General features: G+C 40.5%; 1 protein-coding gene across 2 annotated transcripts in view; it reads left to right on the forward strand.

The window, feature by feature from the left end:
* Window positions 1-13308, forward strand: part of LOC131105850 (RNA-binding motif, single-stranded-interacting protein 2-like) — a 60867-nt gene that overhangs the window by 41474 nt on the left and 6085 nt on the right. For both annotated transcript variants that reach the window (XM_058054266.2, XM_058054267.2), the window contains exons 5-8: window positions 11953-12110; window positions 12196-12275; window positions 12363-12472; window positions 12578-12621. In XM_058054266.2, the coding sequence (XP_057910249.2) occupies window positions 11953-12110; window positions 12196-12275; window positions 12363-12472; window positions 12578-12621 (392 nt within the window). The remainder of the gene's footprint in view (window positions 1-11952; window positions 12111-12195; window positions 12276-12362; window positions 12473-12577; window positions 12622-13308) is intronic.

A 13308-nucleotide genomic window follows, 5' to 3' on the forward strand; every position in this document is an offset into this window, starting at 1 on the left:
TCGTTTGTTGTATTGATGGTTATAAATTGTGAACAAAGGAAGATGATCACTGATGTCTTTGATTAGCAGGCCACTAGTGGTTTTGTTATCAAAGTCATTGGTGAATATATTATCCATTAGAGTGGCACAATGGTCTGTTATTCTACTTGGTCTGCTGATTTTGGGAAACAAACTTAAGCTGTACATTGTATCTATAAAATCGTCAATTACCTTGTTCTTGTGTGGATTCAGCAGATCGATATTGAAGTCTCCACATATGAAAATTGTTTTTTGATTGTTATCTGAAAAGGTTGTTTTGATCCAATATTCAAACATTTCTATCCTTGAGTGTGGCGTTCTGTATAAACAACTTATGACCACGTTTTTGCTTTGTTCTTTACAGATTTCAATTGTTATGCAATCTAGGATATTGTCAATAGCAACTGACATATTCTTTACCACTTTGTAATGTAGTTGTTGACCACATACAGGGCGTCTCCTCCTCCCCTTGTGTTGTTCTTGTTGATGCATGTCATCGCATAACCTTCCAACTCAAAGGCCGTGCCTTTATCCTCGTTCAGCCAGGTTTCCGAGATTGCGATTACTTTGATTACTTTTGTTGTCATATTTTGCGTACATGCTTTTGCAGTTTATACGTATGATTGACAACTTGTCGCCAATATTTAAATTGTTATTGTATTGCTCTTCTGTATAATAACGACAGTCAATTCTCATGTGTGAAAAAACATTTGTGTCCGGATCTATGTCCTTTTCCACCCCCCCTAAAAAGAGTACAATCCCAAATGAAAAATGTTGATAGGTCCATGACCAACTGACCCAATACAGCCAGGAAATTCGAACATATCCAATCCAATAGTGTTCTCTGGCTGTATTTTGGGACTCTGGTCAATCAGTCATTGCCCATCAACATTGTATTGAACATGAACAAGATAAAAAATTATATCAAATGCCTCGAATATATCGGACTCGGATATATCGGAAATTCGCTCACAACGGACAGATAAAAAAGAACCAATTTTTCTGTAATGCATTTCCAATAAAAATTCAATGCATATATCGGATTTTTTTTATAACAGATTTCGCCTATTTCGGACAAAATCTCCAGTCCCGTTTCAATTTCCCTCACATATATCGGATGGCCGCATCGTGGCCTTTGATCCATCTTTGATCCATGTTCACAGCCAAAGCTGAAGATTATAACATCTTTGTATGAATTACAGACATGTACATGAGCATGTACAACGAAATAAAAAAAAATTCTCAAATCTGTAGAAATGCCTTCTTGTTGCTATTAGGGAGGTTTAGAAACCAAACGATAAATGTAAGTGCAAACGATAATGACGTCACAGGCTATTGACAAGTCGGCAAGTTTCCATACATTTCAATAGCCTGTGACGTCATTATCGTTTGCGTTTACGTTTATCGTTTGGTTTCTAAACCTCCCTAATAGCAACAAGAAGGCATTTCTACAGATTTGAGATTTTTTTTTTATTTCGTTGTACATGCTCATGTACATGTCTGTAATTCATACAAAGATGTTATAATCTTCAGCTTTGGCTGTGAACATGGATCAAAGAAAGTTCCCCCATGGCATTGCGCGTCCGTGTAATGAATGTGGCGGACATTTTCCGGTATACGCATATAATGGATGTCGCTTATATCGGACAAAACCAGTGGGAACAATCCGATATATCCGAGGTTTACTGTATTTTTCTTTCAAGAAAATACAAATGTATTACAAATTTGGTCTTTTTGTATTGTTCTTTCTATCAAATGATACATGTAGAAAAGTCCTGATGCAACAACTGTTTTCCACAGGATTTTTTAATCAAGGGAATACTTCTTGTATACACACATGATTACTCAAGGAGCAGAAGAGTTGCCCCATGGTTTCCAAAAGCCTGAGGAGATAAAATATTCTTTGAAATGATGGACACAACCCTTGAACTCAACTCAATGCGAAGTATGCAATAAAGATGCCACAACTGTTTTGAAAAGGCTTAACAATCACACCTATAGTCTAGTCCAGGGGTGCTCATTAAGTCGATCGCGATCTACCGGTCGATCGCGGAGGTGGTACTGGTCGATCGCTGGTCGATCGCGGCGTGACATTAAAAAAATATCATCCTAGCATCAATGCCGTCACTTGATTGATATACAGGGCAGCCATTCAGATGACAACTGAATGTTGCCCTTCGGGTGACCAATCAAATCAAACAACGTCTCTAAGTGCAGCAGAATTTACGATGTCAGCCTATCATCCATCCCCGTTACTTGATTGACATACAGGACAACCAGTCAGATGACAACTGAATTTTGACCTTTAGGTCACCGCTCATGCGTAAACAACGATGCAAAGTGCTAAGCTAGTCGGCGAATTGCGTCAGATTTTAAGCCCTCGCTAAAGTTTATGGTCACTAAAATGAGTGAAGTAGCTGGACCAAGTAAAAAGGCAAAAACATATCACTTCCATACGGAATGGGAGGTGGACTTTTTTTTCCCACAATGTCTTTTTCGAAGTGCGTTTGCCCGGCTAACCTGGCTATCAGCAGCTACTGTCCGGACTATGCATCCCTGGCTGATTCAATTCAGTGCAAGTCATCAAAGTAAACTCAGGTAATTACAAAAAATGTTAATAGTTAATTATGTGTGTTTTGCAATATTGGCTCATTTGGTTATGTAAGGTACATCAACATACATTGTACGTACAAATAATCCTCAATACATTTGAAAATAAATAGATGCTTTGCATTTTTGTAGTGGGTAGATCATTTTGACTCGGTCATTTTAAAAGTAGCTCGCATGCTGAAAAAGTGTGAGCACCCCTGGTCTAGTCAGTGTATCACAGGAAGTGAAAATCACATTGATTGTTACTGCACTGTCCACAAAGTCAAATTCACCACCACAGAGTCATTCAGAAAATGGCAATCACAGCCAGGTCCATGCCCAAATATAGAAAATAAACACAGAGCTGGCGAATAGATTCAGGATGGTCGGTTTAGTTTTGATCTTCTCCATTTTCGCAACGGCACTTCGGAACAAATCCGCCCTGCTCGATTCCTTCGATTTGTAACCTTTCCAAGCCGCCTGGCCAGCCGCAACAGCGTCCTTCCGCTTTCTTTCAGAACGCACAAAGCAGTAAACATTGATTTATTGTTCGTATGCATTGCTCGGTGAGCAATGAATGGCAGTAATTCTCTTTTTGATGAACGAAAATAGGTAATCGAAATCACCGGGGTCGGCCATTGTCTGATTGTTGTGTTGGAATGCGAAGCACGCAGAGCCACGTGAAGTATCGCGTGGACTGGTACGCTCTCGCGCTAGCATACGACGACAGGGGACCAGTCTATTCGCGCTAAAATTTGACTGCGTCCCCCGGTTCGAACATACAGACATCAACATTTTCTGGTTTTCAAAAAAGCGTACGTTGATGTCTTAACCCCCTCCCCCCTCGTACGGTTTGTACGCTCGTGAAAATGTTGAAAATTGTGGATGGCCCCTTAGTGAACTTGATGATGACGACCGGTGTGGTTCTGTTCCTGCCATATAGCGGGATGTGTCGATGGATTCGATGTCAACATCTACCTCTTTAGATGTTAAGAAATCCACTACTTGTTGCTCCGTTGAGGCAACGTCCATGTCGTCTGCTTCCTCGCTGTTCCTGACTGCCCTGGCATAAGACCTGGGTTCTTCAGCCTTCATCCCGTCACTATTATGTCCTTCATCCTTGTATTCTGATCCATGTCGTCGATTGTATTTTTCAGCTCCTGAATTATTTTGTCTTTCTCCTCATTATCTTTTTTGATGATGGTATGACTTTCTTGTAATTCTTTATATGCGTCTTTCAAATCTGTCATCTCCTTCATTAGGGTTTGAACGTGCTCATCCATCTTCTGTTCCAATTTTTCCAACTTCAAAGTCACCTTTTGCAATTAATTTTTTCGTAATTTCTTATCTATGCGATCCGTCCCCCGGGTTAAGTAATCCACCTTATTTAACAGCTTCAATAGCATCTCTAGTATGCTACTCTCCGTTAGCGGCTGCGGCATCAGGGGGGAGATCGCTTCCAGTGGGAAGCGGATCGTTGAAGACTTTCTCCGTGTCTATAATTGTGTCCGGAGTGCTTCAGCCCGAGCTACATGAGCGGGGTGAACCCTTCACCTTGGATCTCCTTATCAACACCGACCGTTGTTAGCCTGTTAGCTTGCTTTTACGACTGTCTTCGATATTTAGTGTTCATTGTTATAGCAAATATAGTCTCTCACCAGCTCAAAATGTCTCCACAAAGGCTAGCTAGCTAGCCACCATCTAGTGAGTTAGTCTTGTAACGGCTGTCGACTCCTTACAGTTCGCTGATGTGGTGAGTTCAGTCCTCAGTTGTCCTGAATTAAGATAGAGTTGCCACAGGGTTCTCAGCAGAGTAATTCGAGGTGCTGACACAAGTAATGGGCGGGAATATTCCCAACAAAAACTTAAAGAAACTTGAAAACTCTGGCAGCAAAAGCTAGAGCTCATGCCGACCATGTCTGTCCTTGACCATGTCAACCGGAAGTTGATATCTCAAACATCTGCCAATATTGGTCGACTGGACTACTTGTACATCATTTCACAGTTTAAGTTCATACACTCCACACAATTGGAGCAGAGCTTGACACGCAGTTGTGGCGATGTCAGACTAGCAGTGTTTGCTAGCTCATTCTTCATGCCAAGCACAATGAAGTTACTTATTTAGAATGTTACTTGGAATCTCATCATCATCTCTGCAGGTGAAGTTATTTTTTGGGTCTGGTTATGAGTTTGGGTCAGCATCCCAGCTGCCCCTTTCTGTCAAGCTTGAAGTTTTATTGTCTTCATTTGCTTCCTCCCTTCCTCCTCGGTTGCCCCCCCCCAACTTGCATGTTTACGTTGCTAACTTGCTCCCGTTGTAGCGTTTGTTCAGAGCTCTTTGTATGGGCGTCTGCAGTCAAAGCAGCTCTTGTCGACCCATTAAGCTGATCCCCCTGGCTCTCAGGCTCCCCATTGAGCGAGCCCAGAGGAGGGTGCCACACACACCCACCGTCAATAGGGCACACACAATGGCTTGGCATTGTCCGTCGTCTGGGCCCGAGGCCTGGGGCTGACACCCGCACTTAATGCAGCCCACCCCGCAGTCCCCTCACTGTGTCCACTGCAATGTAACACCAGGGTATCCCTCAGCTCTTCCCCGGAAACCTGTAACAGATCCACACCGCCTGCCGCCATGAACTAGGCCAGTGCAACCAAACCCGGACTTTGCTGCACCTTCACCACACTGCCTTTGCATCTCGATACCAGACGAGTGCAACCCGACACCACACCATGACTCACCAGACTGCCTGCACTCAGTCAGTGGTGTTGATAACCACAATAAAAGCCTAAATATACACAGCTGGCTCCGAGCGACTGGGTTACTTCAGGTCATAAGAGGAGTAGGAGCTGAATAGCTTTTCGGTGGACGCCGAAAGCGCGTGACCGAGAAGCAATTCTGGTGTTCGGATGGGGGGGGGGCTAGCATGTCAATACGGCCACACCCTCTATGTCTTTGTACAATACTTGTCGGATGAATGTAAATACAGTGCATCAGGGTTTTCCAAAGTGTGGCCTGGACCATTACTGTTTTTTTAATGGCTCTCAGCACATACAAAAAAATACAGTTAAACAAAAAAGAACAACAAATATGGAAGCAAAAATGACAAAGAGTAGTGATTTCATGAGAATAATAATATAATAGAATCAAGTTAAGAATAAGAGATGCCATTTTATGAGGAAAAAAGATGTTATTTAAAAAAAAACAGGTAATACAAACAGAACAAGTTTATGTTAATAGGCTTTGTCACCTAAGTCACCTAAGTTTATATATCACCAAAGTGTGTGTGTGTGTATGTGTATATATATATATATATACTTCCTAGCATGGTTTACAAAGTGTAAAACATCAAGGTGGAACTACGGATACATTTGTTTACCCTCCCCATTCATTTGAGCCTGTGACAATAGCAACCGGATCAGGCGTCACGTGCTACCCAGCAATTTAAGCTGCAAAAACATCTCAAGGATGAGGTGTGGAAATGAAATATACAAAATAATATTTATTTATTTATCTATTCATTCATTTATTTATTTATTTATTTAATAACATTAAAAAAATAACTTTTAAATGTGGATTGGGTATTTTGTGTCAAATTTTCAGCAAAATAATCATATATAAAAAAGAAATGATAAAGTATGACTAATTAAATCATGGTTGGGATAAGGCTGTATCATAAAATGTGTACAAAGTGAAGCCCTGTAAACATGACTGTGGCTTGTTGTGTAGGAAAACCGACCACACCTTCACCTGAATGCACTCAGTCCTGTAGTGGCCTACCGCTGCCTCTTGGGTGTGGACCCAGCAGAGACGTGCGCTGAGACCCAGGGGAACACTGGCACAATTAAAAATTGTGACTCGACACATACACAAACACAAAGAGACACACCCCTAGAGACAGCCACACTCAGCTGTGACGCCTCCACAAATGCGCCTTTGCACGCTTTTGGAGCAGCGCCAGGTACATTGCCCGCATCAGATTCAAGTTCATGGGTAAATAAAATGTGAAAGGAGAAGTGAGCTTTGTTTGTTCTGCCGTTCACACGCAACTAAAATGCAACTAAATGAACTTCCAGCAGTCTGCCACCGTGCGTTAGATAATCTGCTTATTGCTGCGCCCGCAATGACTAGAATCACCGGGGGGAAAAATGCATGTTCTCTTCCAGGTGTCTTGTGGCATACATCGGATGCTACAAGATTTATATCGGCAATATATTGCAAAATAATTGCTAACACTTGATTTAATAATTACATTGAATTATTGATTCTTGTACACAAGACAAGAAGACAAAGCCAGAGGGAGGGCCATGTTTAAGCAGACAAATTAATCATACAGACGCTGAATCAAGTCAATATTCAGTTGTCAAGTTTATGATAAAATAAAAGCCTACCTGTTCAATACGCTTCTTGAAAAGGCCGCTTTTAATACATGATGTGATATTGGACCCCCTGCTGACTTTGCAGGTGGGCCCACTTATAATGAGTGCAACAGTGATGGGTTCCTTTTGACAATAAGAGAGAAAATATTACCAAAGATGTGGAATTAGACATTGTATGCATTTTCTGAAATTATTTGTACATTCATTCATTCATTTTCTACCGCTTATCCTCACAAGGGTCGTGGGCGCTAGAGCATATCCCAGCTGTCATCGGGCGAGAGGCAGGGTACACCTTCTCACATTCTTACCTCCATCCATCCTTCCCTCAATGCGATGGAGTTGTCTCGTCTCATTGAATGATAAGTACCTGCAAAGCATGATGTTGCTTTCCCATTCTCTTGTCGCCCTTCCCGGCCTTGTGCTGACCAACAATCTTGTACCTGATGGATGTCCTTAGGCAGCTCTTTGGTTTTGCCCACCGTGGAGATGTTGGAATCTGGTTGTTATGTGTCTTTTATACAAGCACCAGGGTGAGGCAGCTGTATTTGATGTAAATTTGGGGTGTCTTCAAAGGTGATGCAACAGTACCGGCCATTTTAGACGATTTTGCCTGATCTTTGAAGGCACACAGAATATTGTGTTATATGGCTATATAAACATGGAGCCTATACCAAAAGAAAGATTTGACTCTTTCATCAGGGAAAATTTGTTGTTTCTACCTTTTATCGTTCTTTAGTAATCAGCAGTAGAACATAGGTAAGTTTCAGGAAAAACAAAAATGTTACAAAATGACACACTGTACAGTATATTTCATTACAATATAATTTCTCAATTTATTTATACTCACTCAGTGTGAAACATGGGCCTGTTTAGATGAACACAAAGCCGGTATCGGTAATTAAGTGCTGGATGAAATGGAAGCATATCGATACCTGCTGTCCTGAATCGTTTTGATGGTATTGTGTGCTTTCAACATTCACACATACGTTATTGTAGTCAGCCATTTTCATCTATTTATTCCTCCTTTTCTTCTTCCTACTTCTTTTTATTCCGCCTCATTTTTTGGCCACTAACTACTCCTCCATTCCTTGACCAGTTCAAACAAATCAAATCCATCAAAATGTTCAGCTCACTCGGGACAAGTTTGCTTCCTATTCAGACTAATATTGCCATATTAAGTGTAATTTCAGATTTTCTGTGAAAATTCTACTTTGTCTAGAAGCTCTATTCGCTCAGCTTGTAGAGTGCTTGGTTTGCCAGAGGTCCTGAGAGCAAGTCCAGAATTACCAAACCACTTTCAATGGTACTTAAAAAAATGACATCACATCAGAAAGAAGTCACTGTTAATTTAATCACTGCCGTCTAACTACTGTATTTAGGAGCAATGGTTCAACAGAATAATAACTTTGATTTTTGATTGCAAAGGAACTCCACTCCGTTCTTAACAATGAAAGTGGATGGAGTACTGAAGTGTTTGCTAACCACACATCAAGCAGAAGGGGGAACAACTACAGAACACAAACTTTAGTCATGCTGTCAGATAAATACAAGACAACAAATAAGTAAATATTGTGTTTAAATACACACTGTGTATATAGAATGACATACAACATAATATACAACATAATGACAGAATGAATACAACATAATATTAATAACCATTTAAAGAGTAGTACCGCAAAGCATGATGGGAGATTGCAATAGTTTTATTTGGCATACATGACTGCTACCACAATTGTGCCAAATTAGAACAATTTGATTTAGCTGTTAGCATGCTTGGATCCAGACTCAGACATGGTTGGTTCAAGTCCGGAGTTGAGCTCAAACCATCAATTTACTCTTACTTTCATTCTACGTTTTAGCATATTTCCACAGTATTTGAGTCCAGCTTCAGCTTTCGAACGGCTCCTGTTTTCCTCACATTTTGATTTTTTTGTGTCTGTATAATCTTGCATCATCTAGTTTAGAGGGGTTTCCTATAATGATTAATGGAAATGTCACATTTTTTGTGAGTCACTTTGACCCAATAAGTGGAATGGTAAGGCAGAGTGGAGAAGAAGAAAATGTGAAGATAAATGGTGTATTTGCATATGGTTAATCAGCAGACTTATTTCTCCCACTTTGTGTCGTCCTGCTTTGACGTGAGTCAGACTCCCACCGCTTCCCTCCTGTCATTTCCTCCCACAGTGCATAATATCACCTCATGTATTCCCCCCACCCCCACCTCTCTCCTCTTTCCTCTCTGCATGTTCACTCGTCCTCCTTTGTAAGCCCTGCCTCTTTGCACTCAGTCGCCGGGATCCAGTTGCTGCTCGCTGAACTCTTTAACTTCATGCCTGACTTCCTGTCTGCCTCGGCGGTCGTGCACACTTTCACTCCACTAAAAATTAAGTCTCCAAACTTGCACGCCTGTGGATAATCTCTGCGCTTTAACGTACCCGCAGCTGTCAAGATTTCTTAATTAGATAACGTTTTGCCCAAGTGCGGCAGTTGACAAATTCTTATTTGCATGTGTGAGTGCACCAACGATGAGGAGTTTGCAAAGTGACAGACAGCCTAAGTCCAGGCGCTGAGGCAGTACCAGCATGAGTGACAAATTATTCAGGGTTTTTCTTCAGGCACAGAATGTTGGCAAATGGTGTTGTGTATTGAGACTTATTGCAAAATATGCCTGATGTGGCAAAGAATTAATATGAAAAGATGGCTGACACCCTGATGGAACGCCTGTGACTACATGTATAGTATCTCATCAAAGTGACCACACCCCTCACATGTCAGAATGTGTATATCTTTTGGAGGAACAATACTGTACAATTCTTGTTTCCCTTAATGAACCACAGCTCCACAGTACCAGCAGCCCTCATGCATCATCTTATACTGTATATCACAGTGAAGAAGAAACCCATGTAGACATGCTAACTGTACTTCAAGGAGAAACTGTATCTCAGGTTTGTCATACAAGTGAAAAAGCCTATAATTAGTATCAAATTTGCTTTTGTCCCCCCATTTTACTGTTTTTCCTTTCTTCTTAAAAAACCTTTGCACATTTGATTCTTGTGATATTATGACCGTATTCTCATATACTTAATTCCCATAATATTAAAATTTTCCAAAATAGTTTTTATCATAATATTTTTTTAAAATAATGAGTTTTTTTCCCTTGCTACTAAAATGACATTTTCTCTCAAAAAATTATGAATTTAGGGATAGTTGGGATTTTTGACGTGAAGTTATATGACATCCCCATCAGCAGTGTACTACACTAAGGGTGATTTACCCCCTCAGCTGCTCTTGTGATGAACGTAGTTCTGCTTAGTTCTGCTTAGTTGTCGCCTGTGCATTCATGTGTATGTGATGAAGACACTCATCATCTTTCGCTGTGGAACACATACGTAAACAAGATGTTTGCGACACTTGGTCACGGAACAAGATGCAAGTGTCTTCCTTACTTTTTCGAACACACATTGTTTTGAGAAGCCAAACTCTTTCCTTATTGGCCCCAGCAACTAAGCAAAACTACGTTCTTCACGGAGCTCCGACCACAACTGGACTCCAGTTGGGGTGGGGTGGTGGGGGTGTAAATCTCCGATGGTGAAGTACACTGCTTATGGGGATGTCATACAACATGTGAAAAAATCCAAACTATACCTTTAATAGTATGACTTGTTTCTCATAAAATGATAATTGTTTCTAACGTTGTTTGTTGTTTTGTTTGTTTTTCATAATATTCAATATTCGTAGTCATATCAATATCAATAGTCATATCCACTTTGTCAAACCGAATCCATTGAGGTTTTGCTGACTAGTCTTGATTCTCGCAGCAATAAGGGACAAAGTGGGTTCCTTGTCGGCCTCAATACGGGTGTTGGGAACCCTACGTGACACAGCACAGATGCACATTCATATCATATTTGTGTTGCCATGACACAACTTGTCAAGTCGCTGCTGCACAGTGGTCGTTTCTTATTCAGCTTTGATCATGAATTTTTAACGGAAATCGTCCGGTACTAGTCGTGGTGCATCCATCTTTCATTTTCTTTTGCTTTTCCTCACGAGGGTCACTGGCGTGCTGGAGCCTATCCCAGCTGTTTTCAGGTGAGAGACGGGGTACATCCTGGACTGATGGCCAGCCAATCACAGGGCACATATAGACAAACAACCATTCACACTCACATTCATACCTATGGACAATTAACCTAGCATGTTTTTGAAATGTGGGAGGAAACCGGAGTACCCGGAGAAAACCCACGCATGCACAGGGAGAACATGCAAACTCCACACAGAGATGGCCGAGGATGGAATTCAACTCGGGTCTGCGGGTCTGAGGGCTGCGATTCTTTAACATTTCCTGCTCAGTTCTCAAAAGAGAATATTAAAGCAAATTCAAAATAAATAAATGAGAAAACATAAAAAAAAAACAAGAAAAATGCTACAATAATTAAAAAAAAGAATCTAAAGATTAGGGCTGTCAGAAATAGCACATTAATGGCAGTAATGAATTTATTTAATTAACCCGAACACTGATGACCAAAGACGCATTATAATGTTTTTTATCTTTTGTTTTTTTTGCGTGAGAGGCAAAAACATGTGACGACACCACTACACACTAAGGGCACATTTCACACAGCCTGTAGTTGCAAATAGTGATTAATCATGATTAATGAACTTAACAAACTGTGACTAATTTGATAAAAATTTGACATACCATTAAAAAGGACACTCAGTGATCCCTCGTTTATGGCTGTAATAATTCCTTATTTCTAAATGGAATACTTTGGTATTTATACCAAATTTAGGTTGGTAGAGCATGGAAAACCTGCTTACAACCTTCTGAATACAATTTTATAAGACATCATATAGACACGTTATATCTGTATTTTACTTCATTTAGCCAGTTTTATGCCTGAAAATACTTCCCTTCACCTGAATGGACTGAATGTAAAGTAAACCTGCTTCATTTCCTGCCAGCAACAAGAACAGGACCCCACCAACCTGTACATCTCCAACCTGCCAGTGTCCATGGACGAGCAGGAACTGGAGAGCATGCTCAAGTCCTTCGGCCAGGTCATTTCCACCCGCATTCTGCGAGACGCCAACGGGACCAGCCGCGGCGTAGGATTCGCCAGGTAGGATGAGAGGAGACCCTATGAAACACAAAGGAGCCCTTATAACGTGAACGTATATATATCATTTATATATCATTTCTTCCAGGATGGAATCCACAGAGAAGTGTGAGGCCATCATTCAGCATTTCAATGGCAAATTCATCAAGACTCCACCGGGGGTTCCAGGTGTGTGGAATGTTTGCTTTTTTCCATATTGTATTGTTGCTGCCATCACTAACGTCCCTCCTCCTCTTTCATCTTTCTGCTTTCCAGTGCCCACAGAGCCATTATTATGTAAGTTTGCAGACGGGGGGCAGAAAAAGCGGCAGAACCAGGGGAAGTACCTCCCCAACGGAAGGCCCTGGGCCAGAGACGGAGAGACTGTCAGTAACTCCCACTTTTTTTCTTCTTAACTAGAAAGCTAGCAAGTTTGTGAGCTGAATGTTTGCATGACCTCACCGCTTATGAATCCTGTATTGTTTTCCCAGGGAGGAATGACGCTTGCCTATGACCCCACCGCTTTACAAAATGGGTGAGTGGTCTGCATGAAAACACTCCCAAACCTCGGGAAAAGACGAGTAGTGCCTCAAATCCGATGAAATGCTCCCCCCTGCTGGATAATGGCATTATGACGAGGCTAGGTTACATGCATTGTAACAACTGGAGTGTCCAAACGTGAACATGTGAAAAATGAAAGGATGCAATTTTGCCACGTTGATAGATAAACTTTGCCACATGTAGATAAACTAAGAAGTTATATATATTTCAAGAAAAACCTGCATCTCAGCTTTGTGATGAGGTGGTAAACACCTACTATTAGTACCAACTTCACTCTATTCATTTGTTACCATTTTTGCTGTTATTTATTTTGTAATTTTCTAAATATTTTCGCTTTCTTCTGAATTATGTAGTTCTTCAAATAATTCATGTGATAAATTCATTCCCATAATAATTAGATTTTTTTCTGACCTATTTTTTCAGAAATTAGCACTTTACTTTTTTGTTTTGTTTTTTATATTGTTTTTTTTTCAATATTTCAGCTCCATGCTATAAAAATAAAAATTATATAAAAATATAAATTACAGTATGTCTGTAAAAAATAGTGTTATTTTTCCTCAGAATGTCAAGAGTTGATTCTGGTAAATTAGAGACTTTTTAAAAATATTTTTACTTCATTTTTTACTTTATTTTATAAGTTACTTTGTTCTTGTAATTTGAT

This window comes from Doryrhamphus excisus, linkage group LG18 (genome assembly GCF_037039965.1).
Source record: "Doryrhamphus excisus strain RoL-2023G ecotype Guam linkage group LG18, RoL_Dexc_Guam_v1.1, whole genome shotgun sequence".
NCBI classification, from domain to species: domain Eukaryota; kingdom Metazoa; phylum Chordata; class Actinopteri; order Syngnathiformes; family Syngnathidae; genus Doryrhamphus; species Doryrhamphus excisus.